General features: G+C 36.7%; 1 protein-coding gene across 14 annotated transcripts in view; it reads right to left on the bottom strand.

Annotated features, from left to right (window-relative positions):
- Positions 1-5,675: 5,675 nt before the first annotated feature.
- The window catches only part of LOC6052855 (heterogeneous nuclear ribonucleoprotein L), a 357,965-nt gene continuing 339,544 nt past the window's right edge, over positions 5,676-24,096 (bottom strand). For all 14 annotated transcript variants that reach the window (XM_038253811.1, XM_038253810.1, XM_038253809.1 and 11 more), the window contains 4 exons: positions 20,150-20,277; positions 19,932-20,082; positions 19,661-19,865; positions 5,676-15,933 (listed from right to left, as the gene is read on the bottom strand). In XM_038253811.1, the coding sequence (XP_038109739.1) occupies positions 15,704-15,933; positions 19,661-19,865; positions 19,932-20,082; positions 20,150-20,277 (714 nt within the window). In that variant the 3' untranslated portion in view covers positions 5,676-15,703. The remainder of the gene's footprint in view (positions 15,934-19,660; positions 19,866-19,931; positions 20,083-20,149; positions 20,278-24,096) is intronic.

Raw genomic sequence — 24,096 nt, 5'->3', positions numbered from 1 at the left:
GAGAGACAGAATTGAAGATCGCGACAACAGTTTTTTCAAACCTTTTGTCACATGATGGATAGATCCAGACAGGGCGCTGGCAGTTATAAGGGGAAAGGAGGTGAAGAAGCTAAGGGCCATTCATTCTAAGTGTAATATTTGGTTGAACTAGCTTTTTAGGGGTCTTCCATTAACCGACACAGAAGGTGTCGGAGAATGTCCCACATAGTTGACACACGATAATTTCTTTTCGTGTTTCGTCATCTATGGGTCGTCAGAGATGAATTGGAATTAAGAACAAAAAAAAAAACAATAAAATAAAGACATTTCAAAGCAAAAAAATGTCTACACCTTGGCAGCTAAGTATTTCAAATAATACAAACTTTTCCACGATGCTGCAAAAACACGTGTGCACGGAGGGACAAGCCATTGCAAATCACTGTATTTCCACTAGTTGGATTACTTAGAAATTTGAAATCATTAAGAAACTTCCCCTCCCCCTCGTAACAGATTTTTGAACAAAAGATAAAAAACTCATTTATTTCAGCAATATCAACAAAGAATTCAGTAGCAAAACAAAGCTGGATTTGTCTTGCCCTGACTCTCCGTGTGATATTTTGTTTTGCTTCGATCGCAATTCAAGAAGCTCATCGAGTGCGCAAATTAAATTCCATAACTGCGTCGGTTGACTGTTTAACACAGCAAATCAACACGTTTGATTGTACTCCCTTAATAGGTGTACTGTACGTACTACACAATCGTGTACTAAGCAGTTGCAAACGAGCGTAAAAATGTCGCCCAAACGACCTGGTAGCAGCAGTTTTGCAATGCCGTAAAACGCGTTCGGCGTGGGCAATTATCGGCTTCTGGAAGTGCTGGTTTTATCGTTCCTCAGCCACTTATCATGCAAACGGTGCAAAGAAATATGTTAATTTCAGCGCTCGCGCATCCGACAGTTTCCTTCCGTTTGTGGATGCCGCCATCGCGAGACTGAGGCGTGAAAATTGACACACGGTGTCGTAAATTTGTATTTTCAGTTCTTCAGAGTTAGGCTCGATTTTAGAATAGATTTACCAAGAAATCAGTAAACCATCTCTTTGAACTAAAGTGTGCAACGGATTATGGAAACTATTGGCTAATCACACGAAATCGTTAAAAAATGCCCCGATTCCGATTTGATTTTCATGAAACATCTCACGATCTTATTTTTTTAAAGCAGCCGGAGATAAAAAAAAAAAATATGCGTTTAACTGAAACAATATACATTTTCCTATATTTTCTATACTAAAATTGTCTTAGGAAATCGAATTTGATAAATTTATCGCATAAAAATAGGATCTTAAGAGCGAGTTTTTCACCAATGTGTAACAGGTCGTATCGAGGTGCTCCGATTTGGATGAAACTTTCAGCGTTTGTTTGTCTGTACATGAGATGAACTCATGCCAAATATGAGCCCTCTGACATATTTCAAGTGGGCAAAACGGGCTTTGAGGTTCAAAACCTGTGCACGGAATTGCAAGCCATGTAAAACTTCACAATTCCAACTCTCTTAGATGCATTCAAAAGGTCTTTTGAAGCCCTTCAAAATGTGCTATAGACATCCAGGATTGGTTCGACTTTTTCTCTTAGCTTTTGCAAATTACTGTCAAAAATGGATTTTTTTAAACCTTAATATCTTTTTGCAACAGCCTCCAACACCCATACTCCCATAGGTCAAAACATAGGTAATTACATGGACTATAAGTCTACGGTGTTAACTTTTTGGCCAATCGCAGTTTTTCTCATAGTTTTTCGATTTTTCTAGAACAAACATTTTACAACGTTAGTTTTTGCCATGTAGGCCGCCATAGCGGCCCTTTTTGGTCTCAATTTTGTCATATTCGGAATCCTCGGACAATTTCACGTAAGTTAGAAGTATTGGAGTTGTAAATTTGATTGAAAGTGGGGTAATTTGCAAAAGCTAAGAGAAAAAGTCGAACTAATCCTGGATGTCTATAGCACATTTTGAAGGGCTTCAAAAGACCTTTCGAATGCATCTAAGAGAGTTTGAATTAATGAAGTTTTACGCAAATGCGAGCAATTTTAATATTTTTTAGGTTTTTTGGACCTCAAACTTCAAAGCCCGTTTTACCCCACTTCCCATTGTCGTAGAGGGCTCATATTTGACATGAGTTCATCTCATGTATAGACAAACAAACGCTGAAAGTTTCATCCAAATCGGAGCACCTCGATACGACCTCTAGAACAAACCGAGCAAAATTTACAAATACTGCCTCTTAACTTGAGGGTTTCCAGAGCAAAAACGTACCCCCCAAAAAAAACCTAATGTGCCTATTTCATGCGTAAACATCATTTAGCTAAAGCGTAGAATTTTGATTGATCAGTTCTCTACATTATGCCATTTTGAAACGCTGATCTCAAAATTTCCCGAAAGACCCATTGTTTGCCATTGAAAATCGGATCATTAGTTTCTGAGATATCGGCATTTCGTCGCCATCGTGCTAACTTGTCGTACGTGCATTTTGGGCCAAATTGAGTTAAGAACGCCATTTTGTGCAGCTCACAATGCCTCACCTTTTGACCTTCACAGATCCCCAAAATTCGATGTCAATCCTGAGATATTCAATAAAAACCGAAAAAACTCCGTGCATTTTTGTCACTTTACATATGATAGTAGTTTCAATCTTGTCGTGCTATCTTGTCACTCCATGAAAATTGATGTAAGTGCGACAAAAGGCCAAAGGGATTTCAGGCCAGGAAAGTCAGGATGCGTTTGTCGCACGTACGCTTAGACTACCGTAAACATTTGTAATTATAACTCAGGACTTAGCAACCAACTTCAACCAAACATTGGGACAATGCACAGAATGGTGAGCCAAACAAAACGTGTTTGTTATTGTTTACATTGCGTGCTCTCGTTTTTGAATATTCAAGGTCAAACATTAAAACGCGTTTTTCTCGGAACGTCAAAATGGCGGGTGCGACAAGATAGCACGACGACGTCGATTTCAAAATTGAGCGCTGCTTGGGTATCCCAGGAATGATATTACCCATGTTCAATCTTTGTTAGCAGCAATTCCTTCCGGAAATTCGGCAAAAACAGTTGTCTTATCGGGCTAAATTTTTTTCTGGCGGTTCCTTGGTCGGTCCTCCATCCACCCCGGGATTCAAACTGACGACCTTTGGATTGTTAGTTCAACTGCCTACCAGCAACTTCACCGAGGCAGGACCCTCTAGGTTAGACCGGGGCCAACATTTACTTTCCCGTCCGACGGAAGGCGAGGTCAGACAAATCTCGTCTCGAAAAATGCCACCATCTGGACCATCTGGAATCGAATCCAGGCCGACTGGGTGAGAGGCAACCACGCTTACCCCTACACCACGGTCCCGGACATTTTGAAACATACTATGTAAAATTGTCCGAGGAATCCTAAAACAATATTTTCAGGCATAGGATGTTAGGTCCCGAGACATCCAAAACCGCGTTTCAAATTTTCATACGATCTTTTCAAATATTAGACTGGATTTTTGAAACTTCAAATTATTTTTCTCTTAAAGTCCAATTAATCACCTTTATGTTGCTTCCAAGAGAGCTAAACTGCCCATGTTCGCATAAATGTCCCATATGCAAAAACAGCAAGCTGAGAAAAACGCATTTGAAGTTTGTCCCATACATAAGGCTACGTGTTAAGGTTTTGCGAAAAAACTGGATTTCCTCCTGATTTCTAGAACTAAGTACTGGATGTTATAGGCTCTTTTGAAAGAGTACTCGATTTTGCACCAAACTGCATCAAAAACTCTAAATCGATGAAAATGCATATGGGACATTTATGCGATCAGGGGCAGTAAAATCGATTAAAATGGTACGGAGTGATAAAAAATTTGGTTTTCGGACCACCTTAACTTGGCGTAGGTTGCCCTAAGGACCGTTCAAAAAATATGGGTCAAATTATTTCGACCAAGGAACAACTTTTTTTTTAATTAATGCTGTTTTCGTAGGGAATTGCTATTAGACGTTGTTAAAGGAAATTAAGTATGCATCTTGAATATTTTTTCTAAATGACACTTTTTTCTTAATCAAAAATTGATGTTTTTTTTTCTCAAAATCGTTCTGAATGTGACGAAGATTTCAAAAATATTGTGAAGTTTTTTTTCAATTGCAAATTCGAAACTTTGAGTGTAGCTATATGTAGCTCAAAAAAATAATAAGAAAAATACTTAAATCAAAATATCAAAAGTTATCACAAATGCTTATCCGCCCTTTTCTCGAGTTGCTGCAGAATTTCTTTATGATAAAGCCATTGTAGTGATTGTGTGTTGATTGTTTAAACAAATTGTATGTCAATTGTAATTTTGATTCTCTGAAAAAAATGCCTCCATGATTCATGATTAATTTAACTGGTCAAAATGGAAACAAATATCATTTATCTACAAAAATGCAAATGTTTATAATCATTTTGAAAAAGGGAGCTTGATAGAAATGCTGAAAATAGATCCACATAAATTAAAAGAAGCGAATTTAAAAATCACAAATATTTCTCAACTCACGCAATTTTTTTTTTTTCACTTAGAAACTCCAGAGTTGTCCATTGGGCTTTTGAAAGAAAATCCAAATAATTACCATTTATGTCGACCATTGCAAATTAAAACATTTGTTTAAAAAAACATTTTAAACTACTCAGAATACATTATATAGATCGGTTAAAGACGTAAAAGTTTAAGAAAAAGAATATACATAATATCTATTGATATTACGTTATTTTTCGAAAGAGCCTAACTGTAATGGTTTTTAAAGTATGTTGTGATAATTTGGTTTATCGAGTCCGGACTGTAATGAATGAAATGTCGAAAAAATAAATACTTACCATTTCAAACCAACTACCCTGCAGAATTTAAGTACTCACCATCCTTTCGCTTCCAAAACCTGCTCGATAAATGTAAGAGAGAGAGAGCAAAAACCTACCGATCAAATCAAATCAGTGGAGACGCCCGGTCCTTCAAACCAAACCAAACTCCTCCACTAGTCGACACGGACACAAACCACCGAGCGTCTCCTTCGCGACCAAATCTTAGAGGAAAACTTGAGGAAAACAAGCCAAACCGCCTACTTCGAGAAAACCGATCCTTGCCTTAGAGTAGTAAAAGGTGCTGCTTTGTTGGTGCTTTCGTTGTAGTTGTTGATGTGTTTGTTGTTTTGAAAGAGTTGAAACGACGTGGTTGCTTGGTTGATTGTGGTGGTGGTGGTGGTGGTGACAAAGAAGAATAAGAAGATGAGTGAGAGCTGAGGCAGAGTTTTGGGGTTGGGGGCTGAAGTTTTTTTTTTGACAGTTTGTGAGACATAATTTTCAACCCCTCTCAGCCTGCTGTGTCGAAACCTGCTGTTTGCTGTTACTGTTGTTGTTGATGTTGTTGCTGTTTGCTGAGGAAGAGAGGTGGAGAGTTTGTATGAGAGAGGCGTTTTGTATTTGGCGGGGGGAGAGAGTGATGAAAACAAGTTTTTTTTGTGTTTTTCTTCTGTGTCTAAATGTATATATGTGTATTAATGTATTGTTTACATGTAGTAATTAATCCATATCTAGAATAGGGTTGTTTTTTGTTTTTCTTCGTTTTTTCATGTATTTTTATTGATTTTTTGTTTGTTTTTCAAATGTTTTCATGTTTTTTTATGCTGTATTTTTCATTAATAAGAGATGTGATTTTTTTGCTGTTTTTGCGCTAATGTTGGTATTTGCTTCCGTACAACTTCTTTTGTTTACTGTTTCTTTTTGTCTCTAATTGCTGTGGGTGGAGAGAGAAGAGGAGAAAAATGATGTTGTGGTTTGCGGTTTGCTTTTCATGTTTTGTTTGTTTGTTTGTTTATGCTTGTTTTGCTTCTCCAGAGCGTGCTCTGTCTGAACGTGTGTATTTGCTTTCATGTGTTTGTGTGCACACACCTTTTGTGTATGTGTTGTTGTATCTGTACTTGTATTAGTGTTTATGTTGTAATTGTATGTGTGTATTTGTTTACGTGTATTAACTTGTTTTGTAAATGTTGGTGGATACAGCTTATCAGTGTAATTTATTCATGTATTTAGTATTCGTTTTTTTAGTATATAGTGTAGTGACATTTAATCTTACAATTGATTAGCATTGTTTGCTTTGTTTTGACATAATCGTTTTACAAGTACGTTTTCTCTAGATGTATAGCGGTTTGCTTATTACTGGGTAAGTATTGAGATTGCTCTAGCAGCAATCTGCAGCAGCGATTACCACAAAAATTTCCTACGATTATTCTCTCACAAATGTGTTGGGTTCACCTTTGTCTTTGTGTTTTTCTTTTGATCGCACATTATTCTCTACTAATTATATGTAAGATTGTTGTTGTTGTTGTTGTTATATTCTCTTTTTTGCAAACGATATGTTTAGTTCTAATTTACCTAGCCTTCCTCACATTGTATGCATCTTAATGTCACATGTGTGTTTGTATGTATGTTGGTAGTATTCGTGTTGTTCTGTAAGTGTGTGTTTGGTGTGTCTCAAGTGTGTCAACGCGTGTGTGTTTCTGTGTTCGTGTGTCTTGTTTGCTCCAATTTTCACCCTTTTTACTGTCCAACCCATCCCTTTCCTGTCGCTTTCCAGTGTGTTGAGCCAGTGTTTTGCGCAGTGTCTTGCTGTTTTTTGTGTTCGTGTGTTTGACCTTCGCTCATAGAGATTTATTTCCAGTGTTTGTGTTTGGTTGTGTGTTATTTCTCCCTTTTTAAAGAATCGTAAAACAAAACAAAATCAACAACTTTGCCGCGCGACAAGCGCGTCAAATATAGCATCCATTGCAGTTAAATACCAATCTGAGTTTAAAAAGGAAAACAAGCAAAAAATTCGTTGTCAAATGCGTTCTTTTGATTTGCTTGCGTTAAATTTCTCTCCGTGTGCGGGGGTGTGTGTGAGCGTGTAGTATGACTGACGTTTCCTTTGTTCGCATGTATTGGTGAGAGGAGGGAGGAGGAAATCCGGTGGTGTGTTTACGTTGTAGCGCAGCACTGATAGGTGTTTGCGCGTACTCTGGAAGCTGTCACTTTGTGTGAGTGTGTGTGTTTGCGTGCTGTTTTGTATTGATTCGTTTTTGTTTGTAAACTTTTCAACCAGGACAAAAACAGCAACTAACAAGCACGGTTTTGTTTTGAATTTTAAAAAGCTTTTATTCAATACTTTGGTCGCTAGTAATTGGTTTTTAAAATTTTCTCATTTTACCTTTTTTTTGTTGTTTGTTGTCATTAATTTTCATGTTTCTCATTTTATTTCCTCCTTTGTTTTCTTTGTTTAGAGTTGTTCGTTCGTTTTTCTAGTTTTATTTACTGTGTTTGGCACATAACCTCGAAAAGGAACAACGCAAAGGTGAGTGGGCGCATTTGCGCGAGTGAGTGCGTATTGGTGAGACTCACGCAAAGCGCGGCTCATCAAAGGAGGCGAGCGGACAGTGTGGTAGTAGTGACAGAAATCATAGCAGCCTCGTTGGGAGAGGGGAAACGAAGGGATATCGGCTGGGTGAGAAATTGACAGATAGTTTTGTTTTGCTTTCTTTCGATGGGCGGAGCTTCGGAGGAGCAACCCGTTTCTGGTGGGTGGGGGGTGGAGTCAAGCCGAACCAAAGTGGGCGGGGATAAAATCTGCGCTGGACTGACATCGTTTTGGGTTTTGCTTGGCATTTCACAATTTCGCTAACTCGGGTTGGCTTCTTCTCTCTTGTTTCTTAAAATTTCACGGTTATCGTAAGTTGTTTGTTTGTGTTCTTCTCTATAGGCACATATTTATATAAATAATTGACACTTGCCTTTCACGTTTCTCTATACCTTTTTGTTTGTTTGTTTGCTTGCTGTTGTTTATTTCTCTCTCTCTCTCTCGTTTAGTATATTTCTTCGGTAGAGCTCGCACTGTTGTTGTTTTTAGTGCGCTGCGGCGACTTTTTTCTCTCGTGGTTTTTGGTCTCCGTCAGTGAAATGGGTTTGTTTTTGTTTCGGTTGGGTGCAGTTTTTCGTATCGTTTTCGTCCTTTGTCGGTTCTTTTTTCAAAATTCTTCTCGCGCTGGCTGTTATGTATTCGCTGAATCTGAGAGAAAACTAGATGCTCTACAATGGTTAGTTTGATGTTGTTGTTTGCTTTCTCTAATACATTAAATATACGGGTTTGAAACATTTAGAATGAATACTTGTTTGTTTTTTCCTCTTATTTCATGCTGCACGACTTGTTCTGTTCATTTTTTTTTGTTCTGGGGGGAGTAGGATATAATTTGACTTTGCTCTAGAAAGATGCCATTCGACTCTGTTTACTGATCGAAGTATGTCGCGGAAAGGACCGCCCACGCAGCATGCTTGGATCCCCGATTTTTCTTTTCGGTCAAATTTAGCTAAAATATGAACTACTTTCTACTTTCACTTGTTTAAAGTACGGTTTTTGTTTTAAATGTTTGTTTTATGTGATACTTCTAAATTTACACTAGAGTTGGGTCGTTTCATTGTTTTACTTTCTTCTTCTTTCCCTTTTAGTAAATATTTTATCCACTTTAAATTACTTAATTAAATCCAAAAAAGATTCTCTCGCTTATTATCTCCGTTCGGGTCCTGTCCAACACAACTAAAACACTGATTATCTCTCACCGACTGACTCTGATTTAGCTGTCTCTCTCTTTTCTTTAAAGTTTGCGTGCTCTCAACTCTTCAAGCTACTTAAAACGTGTGTGTTTGTAATTTTGTCATGTTTTGCGTTCGTAACTAAGAGAAATCGCGTCCTAGGGAAAAACAGATATGTTTAGCATAACCTCAATATTGTCGTTTATTCCAGTGTGTGAGCGTGTAACTTGCACACACACACTGCTGCTTCGCTCGTTTTTCCTCACTAATTGATGTCTGACTATCGCATAGTTATTAATGTTTAAACACGCACACACAGACAGAATGCTGCTGCTCCTCCTTAAAAACTTCATCTTACGAAAAGAGGTGAGGGAGGAGGGGGTCGGACACTGCAAATCAAAAACAGATGCAAGCTTTCCCGCTCTAGGGTGGGAATATGTGGGGGTGGGGAAACAAAGAGATGGTCAAAATAGCGTGATTTTCCTCGTCTTAAAAACTACCGCCCTAATCTTTTGCTGTTTATATCTTATAGAGTAAACGATTTCGTGGTTGTTTTTACTTTAGTTTTGTTTTTTGTTTCTTTGATTTGTAATGGTTGTTTTTCTTTTTCTCTCCTTTAAGTAGAGTGTATAGTTAGGTGGGAAGTACAGTAGATTTCATTTTTTTATCTTCATTTGCTATGTAACTTTCTCTTTAAAAAGTTTTGCTTTAAACTTTTTTTCTCAGTGTCGTAAGCTTGCTCTTACGGGAGCAACTCTTGGTTTCTGCTTGGTATATTGTAGAATTTTAGCCGGTTTGCAACCATGTTTGCGCGGGGAGAGTCAAGTTTAAGATATTTGCAATCAAGCTAACATCGACTTGCTCTGGGAAATGATAAATATTGACGGTAAGTGGATGTTTCAGTATCATAAGGGATGAAACAAAGCAGAAATTGTTTGAACTAGCTAAACTTTGTTAGGGCAACAATGTAAAATGGCCTAGATTGAAAATAAAATAAAATGTTTAATATCCAGTCCATTTCACATTAAAAACGGACAACTTCACAACGTCGTAGCTCAGGTGGCACGTCGACGAATAGAAAAGGTTTTGAATATTTTTTGTTATGTTTCATCAGAATTATTTTTCAATTGGCTATCAAATTATGTGGGAATAATACTCATTTTCGATCAAAATCATTTGGAATGTTTGAAAATCTCGAAAAGTTTTCAAAATGCCATTGCAGTGTTGCCATAATTGCAAAATTTATGTATCGGAAAGATTTTCCAAAAAATCTGTCAATAAAATTTTCTTGAAAATTAACAACGTTTAAAAGGTAAATTGCACGTTAGTAAAGATATTTTAAATCACAGTGTTGCCAAATCAACAAAATCAACAAAGGTCTGAATTACCCAAGATAAGAAATTTGAATTTTACTGAGAAAAATTGTACAGAAAATTTGCAAATTCAAAGTTCAAATAATCGAAAAGTTTTAAAAATGTTTTCTAATGGTCAAAATATTATAGCAGTGTTGCCAGATTTTTAATGATTTGATAAAGTTTTTTCCCAAATACCTATCAAACATACAAAATTATGGATCTGAATGTTATTTTATTAAAATTTTCTACGTAAGGACCTAAAATTGTTTTGAAAAATTCGCCATCTTTGAAACATTTGACACTGTTGCCAGATTTTCAACTTATTTGGTATTGCTGAATTTTATGCAACACTTTTTGTTTATCAAAATCGTGTTGAAATTCAAGGGATTAATTGTGTTTCTTGCATCCAAAGCTGAGAAAATATCAATTATTATCCACTTCACAACTTCGCAGCTTAGGTGGCACATCGACAAGTGTAGAAAATTTTATGAATATTATTATGTCAGGCAAAAGTAACTCATATTGGAAATCTAATCCAACACAGACGCTGCCAATCCCATGAATGGGTCCGAAGCACGTTTCTTAAATTGTAGCGACCAGCCCTACTGCGTTGTGTTTACCGCAGAGATGATTCTTAGAATGAATCATATTTCTCTTAATAAACAGGGAAGGCTAATTTAAAGAAAGTATTTTTTAACAAATCAAATGAAGGTTATTTTTGACAATTTAAGTTAAGGACATTTCACATTGTTTCTCCCTCTTTATATTGCACATAGTGTTAAAGAAAATAAAAAGATTTTACGTGTTTAAAATTACTTGGTTCTCCCATATGTATCGACCCATTATCAATAGCGATCCACACTGATAAAAATCAACACATTACTTGAACGCAGAAAGCCAAACGAACGGAAAATTCATTGAGCAACATGTTTCATGATATTTAGCTACTACGTATTGATACTGTGTTACACAAATTTTAGTATTTTTTATGTCTCTGATTGCTTTTCCGGTGTCGATATTATTTTTATGCACAAGTCTTGCAAGGTTTGCAGTGTTTTCTTCTTCAAGTCTGTCGTTTTTTTCTTCTTGTAATTCTCTGTCTATTCTCTAGTTAGCGCCTCTTTTACTTTCTTGATTTTTTTAACCTTAATGCAATATAACAAAACGCCAGCTTGCTTAATTTAAGAAGTGAAAACGAGTGATTAACAAATGAGAGGGGTGCTTCGCATGTGAACTTTCTTTTTTTGTTTCAACGGAGTTTCATTTTCGCTACAATTGGTTCGCTGCACCACACACAGTCATCGTTCTTACGCACATACATAACAAAAACATTGTTTTAAGATATTACACATCCACAGCCTTTTGATAATAAATCGATATTTTGTTTTTTGTCTGTTTGAGGGGGATTATTGAATCTATACAGTGAGAGAAGAGGGGGGGGACTAACAACGTCAAGTTTGTGGGAAAGTGGGAGTGGAAAGGGTCGTTTCTGATTAAAAATACATGATTGCCACTTTAAACTAATAATTGATTTAAATATGCGTTTTTTCTGATTTTGCATTTACTTGTTGCTTATTCGCTTCTTCCTCTTCTTCTCAGTGAGGAGGGGAGAATGATATCGGTTGGTTGATTTTTGTTCAGCCATTTTTTTCTACTAAGATATTTGTGTGTGTTTTCCTCTTCTCTTCCGCCTCCGCCCCGGAAGCTGTATAGAACTTCTCAAGTGCGCGGCACCGAGAAGAGAAGAATAGAGATTTGTTACTTTTTTTTGTTTTGTTTGGTTGTTAATAAACTGTTTCTTCATGTTTTAGCTAGAGTTATTTTTTCTTCTTTAGTTGGTAATGGTTATTTTTTCTCCACTGCGCGCTTAATCGCGCAGCGCAATATCTGTCTCAATAATAATAAAATGATATTTCAACATTGGACCACCATACATTATTGATTATTTTTTCTGTTCTTTATACAATTATTTTAAGATTTTGTTTTCCTTTTGTTCAATCTGACAAATTGTAAATATATGTATATGCATCATCTTCTCTCTGCTTGGTAATTATGCTAAAGATTTAGCGTGGTTTGCTCCGTTTGACTTATTCTTTCTTGAATTTATTTTGTAGACTAAATTAGTTAGTGTATGTTTGGGGACGATTCCATGCTTTGATGCACGGAATCGCCGTGAGTTTTGTGAGTGGGATATGTTGCTTCTAAACGAAGAAAAATAAGGGCACAAAAAGATCGAAACGAACGAACGAAAACTCCAAACAAAACGGAAACAAATGGGGTTGGGTTGCAATTTCTGCGAAAATCAGCTTGATTTTATTTCCTTTTGGAAAATTGTGAAACAAACAGACCATTTCATGTCGTTGTAGCTCGGGAGGCACGTCGACAAATATCGAAACATTCAGTTCAAGCACAGCTTGCAAATGTCAAATATCGACAAAATATGCATAAAAATGACTCAAAACTGAATTATTTTGAAAAATCGTGTCCGATATGCAAAGTCTATAGTGAACATATCACACAACAGGAAGCACCATTTCATAGCAGTCAAGATTTGGTGGCACATCATCGACAGATTTTTTATAAATTGGCCAAAATTTACAAAATAAGTGTGTAATTTTTTGCTGTTTTCATAACAAAATCTAACCTTTCTGATTTATTTTAATTTTTGTTTCCTCAACTTCATTGCTTGGGCGGCACGTCGTCGACGAATTCGTTATATGTAATAGAAATTTAGCAGAAGATTGCTTCGTTCGGTATTATATTGTTATGTTATTTTCACTCTGATTTTACCAAAACTGACCCTATTCTGAAATGAGATCAGTAGATTTTCAATTCCCTCAAAGTTCCTGTAAAATTTACCCAGATTTTAAATCAATTTAATCAAAATAATATTGTTGCTCGACACAATGCAAGTCATAAAGGCCACACATTAAAATAACTCAGGGATAGGTTTGTAATTTGGAGCTATTGTCATGAATAAATTTGACAAACTCTACACAAATTGAGTGCTCGTTATAACATCACTACGTGGGTGGCACGTCAACGAATTCTAAAAATGCACTTTTTTGCATGGAAATAGTTCACTAACGAATTATTTTTACTTTGATTTTGTCAAACCTTACCTGAACGAGTTTTATGGATTTTTTCCAGTTAAATTTATTGTAAAAATAGCTCAAATTTTGTTTGAATGAACCCCAAAATTTATTAAGAGTATTCTGTGGAGTTTGGAAAAAATTGAGTCACTACAATAAACAGCAAAGTTTCCCAGCATCTCGGCTTGTAAGGCACGTCGACGAATTTGGAAAGTTTGTTGAAGAAAAAAAATCTATTAACAAACTGGTCAATTGTTTGCTCTTGCTTGAAAAAGCTATAACAAATAAACACACAAATCAAGTCCACATGTTAGCATCCTAGCTTGGACGACACATCGGCGAATTTTCAAATGATTAAATTTAAAAAATTTGATTTGATTTGATTTGATTTGAAAACAATCTTCAAAATTCTACGTTTAATATAATTTGCTTCAAGTCTTGAAAAACCGAAATTTTGAGTGATTTTTGATGAAAAAAATAATGTTAGAAGAAAAATAAAATCAAGAAACTGATTTTCCCGCCAAAACGCAACCCAATTCATCCAGGAAAAAAAACTCGAACCGAAACGGGAAGAACCTTGGGCGGGGAGAGAAAAAAGGGTGGACACAGCTTTCACAATCATTTTCACAACGTCTGTCGACAGTTCAGTTTGACATCCTTAAAACGGCTTTGTTTCTCTTTATTTCTCGACTCTCACTTACTTTTTTCTTTCTGTTTTCGCTGCATCGTGTTCATTTGCTTCTTTTTGGCTTTTGCTTGCTTGCTTGCTTGCTCGCGCAAAACGTTGATTGTGAAAAATCTCGCGCGCCTCGAACAACTAAAGCTAGATTAAATCTGTGTGTAATAGTAGAAATAAAATAAAAAAACAAAAAAACTGAAAGCAAGAAAAAAACTTAACTTGTAAACAACTAAAAACAATTACGCGCGATTGTTTTTTTTTCTCGCGCGCTTAAGGTGGAAGATCGGTCTCTTACGTAAGACAAAAGCATTAAAGGTTTGATTGAGAGAGGGAAAGAAAGGTTATTTTAGGAAAAAAAATTCTATAACATAAACAAAACTAGACTCACTTTTTTTCTCTTTGTCATTTCGCCTAACTTTTCGCTCTCACTCTCTGGTTTTTCTTTTCTCTCGCTCTCTCTCTCTCGCGTTCGCTTACGTTACTTTGTATAAAAATTTACAAAAATGAGCTAAACCTTACCAACTAAGTAGTATTACAATTTAATTAATGTTTGTTTTTATTTTTTTTGTTGAATAAATTTGAAAGAGCTTGCCTAGATGACGTTTGTTTTTTAGCTTTTATCTTTTATAGCCGTTTTTGTTTCATTTTCAACAACAAAACAACTAACTAAGGGGACAACCTATAGCGTTAGAAACGAAAAAAACAATAGTGTAGGTGGTGGTGGTGTGTTGTTTAATGTTTTTGTTGTTGTATTTTTTCTCTTCTTCGATGGGATGAAACTGTTTCATCGATTCATTTTTTTTTTTCATGCATGTAATTGTGGTTGTGGTGGTAGTGTGGAAGTGTTAATTGTATTTTTTCCTCATTTCTTCTAATATTTACTATACACTTGTGAGTGTGTAATCATGTTTATGTTTATGTATGTGTGTAAGAGTGTGTCTCGTGTTTGTCATTTCAACGGTGATGATTGTTTGTTTTTTTTTCTTTTTTGGGAAGTAAAGATAACTAAAAATAAAAACGATTCTATACAAGTTTTTTTTTGTTTGTTTGTTTGCTTCGTTTCCATTAACTAACTTAGTTTCAGCTAAACCTAAAGGTTTTTCAATTTGAATTTTTCTCCATTTTTCTTCTTTTTCTGCTCCGCTTGCTTACACTCGCTTTAATATACAATTTGAAACTAATTTCACTACGATGTTTGCTTTCAATTTATTTAAAATAGTTCAACAAATTCAGTTTTCTTCTTATTTTTGCGATTTTCCAATTGTTTTAAGCTGCTTCTCTTATTCTCACGTTATCTACACAAATCTGCGCGCGCTGTCCAATTAAAAGAAGTGAAAACAAAGTTAAAGACTCTCGCTGAATCGCGCACGCGCGCGCTTTACTAAACTCAAACAGTTGAAAATGTATGAAAAGAAAGAAAGAGTGTGTGTGTGTTTTCCTAAACTTCTACGAGTGTGTGTAAGAGTTTCCTTATATCCTAAGCAATAAATAATGTCTTTTTCAATGTTCTTCACTGCTTGTGTTTTTTTTACTTCTTCTCTAATTGCTTCTTCTTCTAGCGCTTTAAAGGAAGCTGAATTGTTTTGTAATTATGAAGGAAAATCAAAAGTTTTACGAGAATAAAGGGAAATGCAAATCTCAAAATTTCTACGGTGACTAATGTTGTTTGTTGGTTTTGCATCTCCGGCCAAAAAATCTGTACAAATTTTACGCGATATCGATATTGTGTTGAGTCGGACGTTAATGAACCACTTTTTTTTTTGTTGCTGATAAAAGTAAGATTTAGGTGATGATCATCATTAAACGGTTATCGAATCTGCTTCTGATGGTGGGGTTTGAAGAAGACAGGGGCTCTCTACCGCCCCCGCTTCCCCATTTCATTCTCAGTGGTGGTGGTGGCTGATTACGCTCGCTGTTTTTGGACTCTGGCTAATCACAGACACACACACGCACACCGTTACGCCAAAATTTAAAGCGCGATCGTGGACGAAGAATTTACATTGGTTCGTCATCCTGCTTCCCCTGTACGACCCCAATGGACTGCACCTGCTGCTGTTGCTGCTGCTGCTGGACCGAGACGGCGGACACGGAGGAGGAGGCCATCGGGACGCCCCCGCTTACGACCGGGATCGTGTTGATGTTCTCGATGTTCTCGTTGTTCCACGCGCCGTTCATCGTCTTGGACGAGGAAAAGCACAGCTTCATGATGAACGGGAACTTTGTGCCTGACGAGAGAAAGTGGGAGCAAAAAGATATAATGTTGAATGTTGAATCAACCATAAACTATGGCCAAGCGTCTCCATTAGATTGAATTCGATAGCAAATGATCGATGGAGACGCATGATAATTCAGCGTCAACCAGCAGAATTTAGAGCAAAAGAGCTCCGAGTATTCCTCCCCCATTTATGGATATGTTACGTAACACATCCTGTTAAATCATACAAACATATTTTCAGCTATGAGCTTTATGGATCCGAGATCTTCAAATCAACAAACAATTTTAACGGTACAAATCAACCAAAGCTTAACAGTAAAAATTCCCATGTAAAATCGCATGTAAAAGTATGCACATCACCTTTGTGAGCAAAAGTATGTAATATTGCATGAGAAAACATGCACACAAAAAGCATGTACGAGCAATTCCAGCTCAAAATCAGGAATTTTTCTGGTACTTTTGTACCCGACCCTCTCCGATTTCAATGTAACTTTGTAGACATGTCATCCTAGGCCTATATAATCAATTTTTGTGAAAATAACATTTGCAAAACAGCAGGCTGAGAAAACGCATTAGAAGTTTGTCCCATACATAAGGCTACGTGTTAAATTTTCGCGAAAAAACAAGATTTCCTCCTGATTTCTAGAACAAAGTACTGGATGTTATAGGCTCTTTTGAAAGAGCACACAATTTTGAACAAAACTGCATCAATAACTCGAAATTGATGAAAATGCATATGGGAAATTTATGCGATCAGGGGCAGTATATAAGTCATTTTTGTGAAAATAACACTTGAGAAGGGCGTAAGTTACTTAAATATTTTTGTATTTTGTAATTCAAAAATTACTGTATCTCGAGGCCGTTGCATCGTACCAAAAAGTGGTCAAAGACAAAGTTGTAGGGAAGTGGACAAGTGTTTTAGTAAAACAAATTTTGAAAAGTGGTCTAAACGCCAAAATTTTCGAAAAACGATAGTGGGAATCGAGTCAGACAATTTTACATAAAGGTTTCCGTATTGACTATTGTCCTATGTCCAATTCTTGGGAAGATACAGCGGTTTTAAATATGAAAATGTTGAAAAAGTAGGCTTTTTGATGGTTTTTGGCTTTTTCCAAATGGCAGACTTGATTTTTCAGTCTCGGAAATATTTTTACCAAAAAGCTCGTCCAATTTCCCAAAAGTCTTGGGCAAAGTTGTAGGTTTAGATAAGTACTTTTCTGAAAAAATATTCAAACTAAAAATTTTTGGTGATTTTCAATTTAAGGCTTTTTGTCACTAAAACTGATTTTCAAAATCACTATTTTTTTAAATTTTCTGATATGTTTTAGCAGACATTAAATGCCAACTTTTCTATTTTTGTTGAGAGCAAAAACCTTGTCCAGGTGGGGCAAGTGTATCAATATGTTTTTTTGGAAAAATCGAGAATTGCTGCACAAAATTTAATTCATTTTTCTATGTAAAAATTTGAAATCAAAAAGTACTGAAGCAAAATTTTGATAAAGAGCACCGTTTTCAAGTTATAGCAACTTTTTTGAAAATAGTCGCATTTTTGTAAATTAGTGCCCATGTTTGCCCACTTCTGAAAAAAATATTTTTGAAAAGCTGCCCAAGTAGCAAGAAAAACATCGCTCTTTATTTTTGTTGAACAATTGCTGCATAAGTGTTTTTATTCGTTAATTATTGAACAAGTGTAAAAAATTTGGTCAATTGTTCACATTTTGATCAAAAAACCATTATTCAACATGGCTGTTTAACACAAGTGCCAAATCTAGCAACGGATTACGAATAGTTCATTTTGAAGTTTATTCTGACCTCAATGAAACATGCTTGTAGAACTCGAAAAGCAAAATAACATTTGTAGACATGATGTTTCATTTCAGTTTGCTAAACGTGATAACATAGTAGATTTGACCTTTGGCTTCGGCTGGGATTTCACGTAAACAAGTTGTTTATGTGTAGTTCGCGTTCGTGTTTTAAAAACCGAGCAAGAACATGTTGACGAAACAAGCAAGGATAGTTCTAAAAATAGAAACAGCTTATGTTCGAAAGGAGTTTTGGCAAACTGTTGGTGAACTTGGTAAAATCTAGATGACCGCAGACTTCTTATTGACGTTTAGGCCTGCTCATCCAACATAACCCCTCGCGGAAAGAAGCAGACGCGCGCCCGGACTTGACATTTGGAGTGATCTTGGGTTCGATACTTGCCCTGAGCATTCTTCATCAAAAAGGAGAACTGAAAATGCAGCACCGGGAACCAGCATCAGTAGTAGAGTAGTAGTAGCAAGCGATGTTTAATTAGCACTCAAACACAATTGAAAAAAAAATCCCCAAAGGCAAAATTATGAAATTGAATGATTTTTTATGGTTGATATTTTTGTATTATACATCATTCATATTATTATCATTCATAAATGGCGTATCCCTGTTCAAACTAATTAATTACAAAAAACTAGTAGTTAATGTATCGTAAAGCGCCATTACTCACAAATAAAGGATTAAATTAAGAAAAAAAAACTTTTGTGCGAACACCTTGGACATATTTTATGAAAAGCCTGTTTAACATTCTTGTCTGCCACGATATGTTCTTGAACGGTTATAAAAACGTTTGCCTTACTTTCTCCTGAATCTTAAAGGCAGAATGTTGTTAAACGGTTCTAACGACGTTATCCAACCCGGTTCAGCATCTTATATTCAAGAGTTCTTATGACATGTTCAACAAACGTTCTCTATGCAAGTATGACGTTCGCTGTAAAATTTAATTAACCAACATTTCTAACAGGTTAAGAGATGTTCAACAACAGAAAAACGTGCGCTTTTCCCAGCGTTCAAGAGTTCTCAGGGACGTTGGGAAAACATAGTAAATGAGTTCAACAATAAGTTCGGAAATCTTTTGGCGAACAAAGTGTGCTACTTGGGTGAGAAAATTCTCTATATTTTGCTTTTTTTGAACTTTGTTGATACGACCCTTAGTTGCCGAGACTTTGCCATGCAAATGTTTAAAAACAGGAAAATTGATGTTTTCTAAGTCTCACCCAAACTACCCACCATTTTCTGATGTCGATAACACTGCAACTAATGGTCCGATTTTCAATGTTAAAATTAAAGTAAGACTAACATTTCAAAAGAGCGTAATATTGAATGTATGGCCCTCGATTTTATGAAAAAATCAAAATTGATTCAAAAATTCGTAATTCGGTCAAAGATTTTTTTCCCGTTCTGGAAATTTCTGAAAAGTTGGCATTAGGTGTCTCCTAAAACATATCATAAAATATAAAAAATAAAAACAGTGTTTTTTTTTTTTTGCAAATCAAGTTTTAGTGACAAAAAGTGAAACTAAAAATTATCAAAAAAATTTTAACGTTTATATTTTTTTCAGTGTAGTCCTTATCCATACCTGCAGCTTTGCCCAAGGCACCAAATTGCTTGTTTTCACATTTTCTGCTCTAGAATGGCACAATCATTTGAATTGTAAAAAAAAGTGTAGAGGCGTAGTCTGGGAGACTACAAAAATTACTGCATACTTCTTTTTACTTAAAAAATAGAAAATATTAGTAAAACACACAGCCAAAGTTTAACCTTAAAAAAATACCTTTTTAAAAACATTGGCAAAGTCACATAAAACAAGTCGAACTCAATCCTATTTTTTTTAATTTAAGAGTATGTCTTTCTTTCCAATGCTTTTTAATCATCAAAAAATGAAAAAAAAAGGCGATTTTTGCGGTAAGCCTTCGCCTTACCTTTGTGGTCGATCGCGCTGTGGTTGCACTTCATGATGGCGGCCACCGCGAGCGACACGCTGGGGAACTCGACGAGGCCGGACGAGGAGCGTTCCGACTTGAGCGGGAACATCCGCACCTGGGCCGGGTGGCAGTCCTTGCTGGTGAACGCCTGCAGCAGCTGGTCCTCGGACATGCCGGGCGGGGTGTTGAAGAAGTGGAGGATCTGCGGAAAGGGGGAGATGCAAGCGTAAGAGATTTGAACGAGAGTGGGATAGAGCTAGCGACGAACCTTGCTCGGTGGCTGGATGCGATTTTTGCTGGCCTGGGTCAGCGACAGGAAGCGGTTGTTCTTGGAGGCGCTGTAGTCCTTGAAGCTGATCGAGTTGTCCGGCAGGGTGTACGGGTTGGTGGACTCGGACAAGTAGTTCTGCTTGGAAAATCTGCCGAAAAAGGATGAAAGAGTTTAATTTCAAGTCATTACCATAAAATTTCGAGGGGAAAACTTACGCGATCTGAATTTTGCTGCCATCGTTGCCGATTGGAATGTTGTTCAAGTGCTGGATGCTGCGTTCCACGGCGATGGCATCTCCCATCTGGACCATGGCGGTGCCCTCTTTGGTCTTCAGGAACTTTATCTGGAAGTAAACAGCAAGCAAAACAGAAATATTACAATCTTAATCTCGCTTTTCAATGAAATTCCCCCCATTCCAAACCGAACGGAGTGGAAGAGGAAACTCTCAAGCTAGTTTTGACTTTTTCCGGAATCGGAAGTTTTTCTCGCTTTTGCACTATTTGCAACAAGTTTCACAGCCGCCGGCCGGCCACGACGTGGCAATCAGCGCACCGCACAGGGCCAGTCTGGGAAAGTTTGCTCGCCTTAGTGGTAAAATTACGAGTTGCAAAATACATTTTCCCGTGGTGCCAGAATGTCTCTCCCGGAGGGAGGGAGAGAGAGAGAGAGAGAGAGAGAGCGTGCAGAGTCATAAAAATTTCCTCTTGATTCAATGGCTGGGTGCCGGCGGGAAAACTTTGCTTCGGTAGCTTCATATTTTTTTCGTTAGCACGCCATTATTCGTGCGCTTGTTCTGGATTTTAACCATATTCAACGGTGAAAAAGGCTTGATTTTGAAGGACTTTTTTCAAATGATTGTGAGTAAATGAAGAATTTTTCTCGACTTTTATGTTCATAATTATTTAACTAAAATTGATTAAAAATGAATGTAGCAAAAAAATGACCGGAATAAAAACATAATTTTTCTCAAAACTGCTTTTTTCGAATTTTTTATGTTTCATGTGTTTAGGGAGGTCGGTCATTTTGAGCAACTTTTGTTCTATGAAAAACTTCACTTCTCTTGTTTTATTAATTTATTTTAATTTGCATTTATCTTGTTTAGTTTATTTTTGTTTTTGATAGTATTTTGCCTATTCTACCACCTCCTATCGTTACGTTTTGGCTAACTAATTTTTTCACGTTATGACCTTTTAATTGTTAAAACAAAACTAACTTAATCCACCTATGTGGTTGATGCTTTCCTCACTTTTTACCAAAAATGGGTATATGAGTGGTTTCATCATTTTTTTAGATCCAGAAAAAAAGAACACAATGTATAACTTATGTGGTCATAACTCGAGACAGGGTTGCCAGATCTTCAATGTTTTGGACTCTTTGGAAAGGCCTTTCAATTACCTTACCAACGATGGGTCGGATGATGGATCCGGTCATAGTTTACATACATTTAAGTGAGATCCGGCTTCAAAAATGTACATGAATACCACTTAAGTGGTCATAACTCGAGACAGGGTTGCCAGATCTTCAATTTTATGGACTCATTGGAAAGGCCTTTCAATTACCTAACCAACGATGGGTCGGATGATGGATCCAGACATCGTTTACATACATTTAAGTGAGATCCGGCTTCATAAAAGTACATAAATATCACTTAAGTGGTCATAACTCGAGACAGGGTTGCCAGATCTTCAATATCTTGGACTTATTGGAAAGGCCTTTCAATTACCTAACCAACGAAGGGTCGGATGATGGATCCAGACATAGTTTACATGCATTAAAGTGAGATCCGGCTTCAAAAAAGTACATAAATATCACTTAAGTGGTCATAACTCGAGACAGGGTTGCCAGATCTTCAATGTTTTGTACTCACTGGAAATGCCTTTCAATTACCTTACCAACGACGTGTCAGATGATGGATCCGGACATCGTTTACATACATTTAAGTGAGATCCGGCTTCATAAAAGTACATAAATATCACTTAAGTGGTCATAACTCGAGACAGGGTTGCCAGATCTTCAATGTCTTGGATTCATTGGAAAGGCCTTTCAATTACCTAATTAACGATGGGTCGGATGATGGATCCGGACATCGTTTACATGCATATAATTGAGATCCGGGTATTTGTGAAAACACATTTTTATGCATAACTTTTGAACTACTTATCGAAACTTCAAACAATTCAATAGCGATGTATGGGACCCTAAACCAAGTCGAATGCAACTGGTTCGATCAAAATCGGTTCAGCCAGTGCTGAGAAAACTCAGTGAGAATTTTGGTCACATACATACATACACACACACACACACACACACACACACACACACACACACACACACACACAGTTTTTGATTCTGAGTAGATATGTATACATGAAGGTGGGTCTAGGAGCTTTTAATAGAAAGTTCATTTTTAGAGCAGGATTATAGCCTTACCTCAGTGAGGAAGGCAAAAATGCGTAGAGGCATAGCCTGGGACACTAAAAAAATGACTGCATACTTATTTTTGCTTAACAATATAGGAAATGTTAGTAAAAAATGCAGCCAAAATTGACCCCTAAATAATGTCATTTTTTAAAACACTGGCAAAGTCACATAAAACAAGTTAAACTTCCAATCATAAAATTTTCAAAATTTTCCAATGCTGATCAAAAATTGGTTGAAAATTTGATTTTGGCGATTTTTCAAATCGAAGAACGTCGAAAGGCGGGGTCAGGATGTAGAGGGTTAAACAAAGTTCAAAAATCAAAAATAAAAGTTTTTTTTAAATAAAAAAAGAACTGCACCAGTTTGAAATAATGATACTTTTTTTCGAAATCCTAAAGGAGGTATTAGACTATGACAAACAAACTCGCACTTTTTGACTGTTTGACAGTTTGCCTGCATTTGTTTGCAGAAACGTCAGCCTGCATACATTTTGCTTTGTTTGCGAGTTTGGCAAACTGTTAAACACGAAAAATTGCAAGTTTGTTTGTCATAGTCCAATACCTCCTTAATTTTTTTTCGATGAACTGCTCTTGTTTGAAAACAATGCTATTTTTTTGCATTTTTCTCAAATCAGAAAGCCACACTCACACTTTTAGGAGACCAAACCCTCGCAAAACTCCCACGCAAACATTTTTCCTTGATTTTTTCTTTCGCCGTCCTTCGGCGCGAATGAGAAGAAATCCGAATTCCATAACTAATAAATGTTAAAGTCACGCGCGGCGATAAATTCAATATATATTTCGTTTACTTCGGGCCGAAAGTCGAGCCTGGAAAATGCCAGCGAGCCCAGTTGCAGCAGCTGAAGGATGCAGGCCTCGTCGCCGGCAGGGATGTTTAATGTTCGACGGAGGTGGGAAAAAGGGAAGCAGAACATTATTTTGCAATATCAATCCGGTTTTTCCGGAAAACGTGTGGCTTTATGGTTTTGTGGCAACTTGTGGGCGTGATAGCGTGTACATTTTTTCTTTCGGGAGTTTGAGAAGTGAAAGGTTTTCGTAATCAGGCACGTTTTGGGAGCGAAAACGTGAAGAATTGCAATGACAGTGAAGTTCGCCAGGAGTGTTACTGAATTTAATAACCGATCAAAATTTAGGGGAAACTAGAAACGCTTTGATATTCGTGTTGATAAAAAATAAAACAATATTAATTAATAGCATACACATGATTTGTTAAACACTTTCCATTACCAACTTACATCAAGCCTTAATCTATCGAATAATATCGACAGCTGGCGTCATGTCCGCCCAATCAAACGCTCGTAACCACAATCAATTAATGTCCATCACTTGCACCATCAATTATTCCTTCCTGAACCCTTAACATGCACTGCGAAAGGTACATCAGCTATGACGATCTTACTCTATATGTAGGGGAAAATCACCAATTTCCAGCATAACCAGTTTTCATCTGAACCATATATTTATTTTGATTGTAGTGGTTATTACATTTCTTTTCTCAAATATTCAAGTGTGATGAAATTCATTCAGATATTGACATGCTCAAAATTAGTACTTTTCCCCTACAATTGTGTTCTATGAATGGAAAAGCCCACTACGGCGACCACATCATAAACCCCGCCGCAAAAGGCAAATCGCACACCCCAATCGAACACTTTGGGAGTGAACATCGCAGAAAATCGTGCGTGACGTGGACAGGCACCACCGCACACACGGTGATTGAA

Source organism: Culex quinquefasciatus, chromosome 2 (assembly GCF_015732765.1).
Source record: "Culex quinquefasciatus strain JHB chromosome 2, VPISU_Cqui_1.0_pri_paternal, whole genome shotgun sequence".
Taxonomy (NCBI): domain Eukaryota; kingdom Metazoa; phylum Arthropoda; class Insecta; order Diptera; family Culicidae; genus Culex; species Culex quinquefasciatus.
This window is presented reverse-complemented; position numbering and strand designations above follow the sequence as displayed.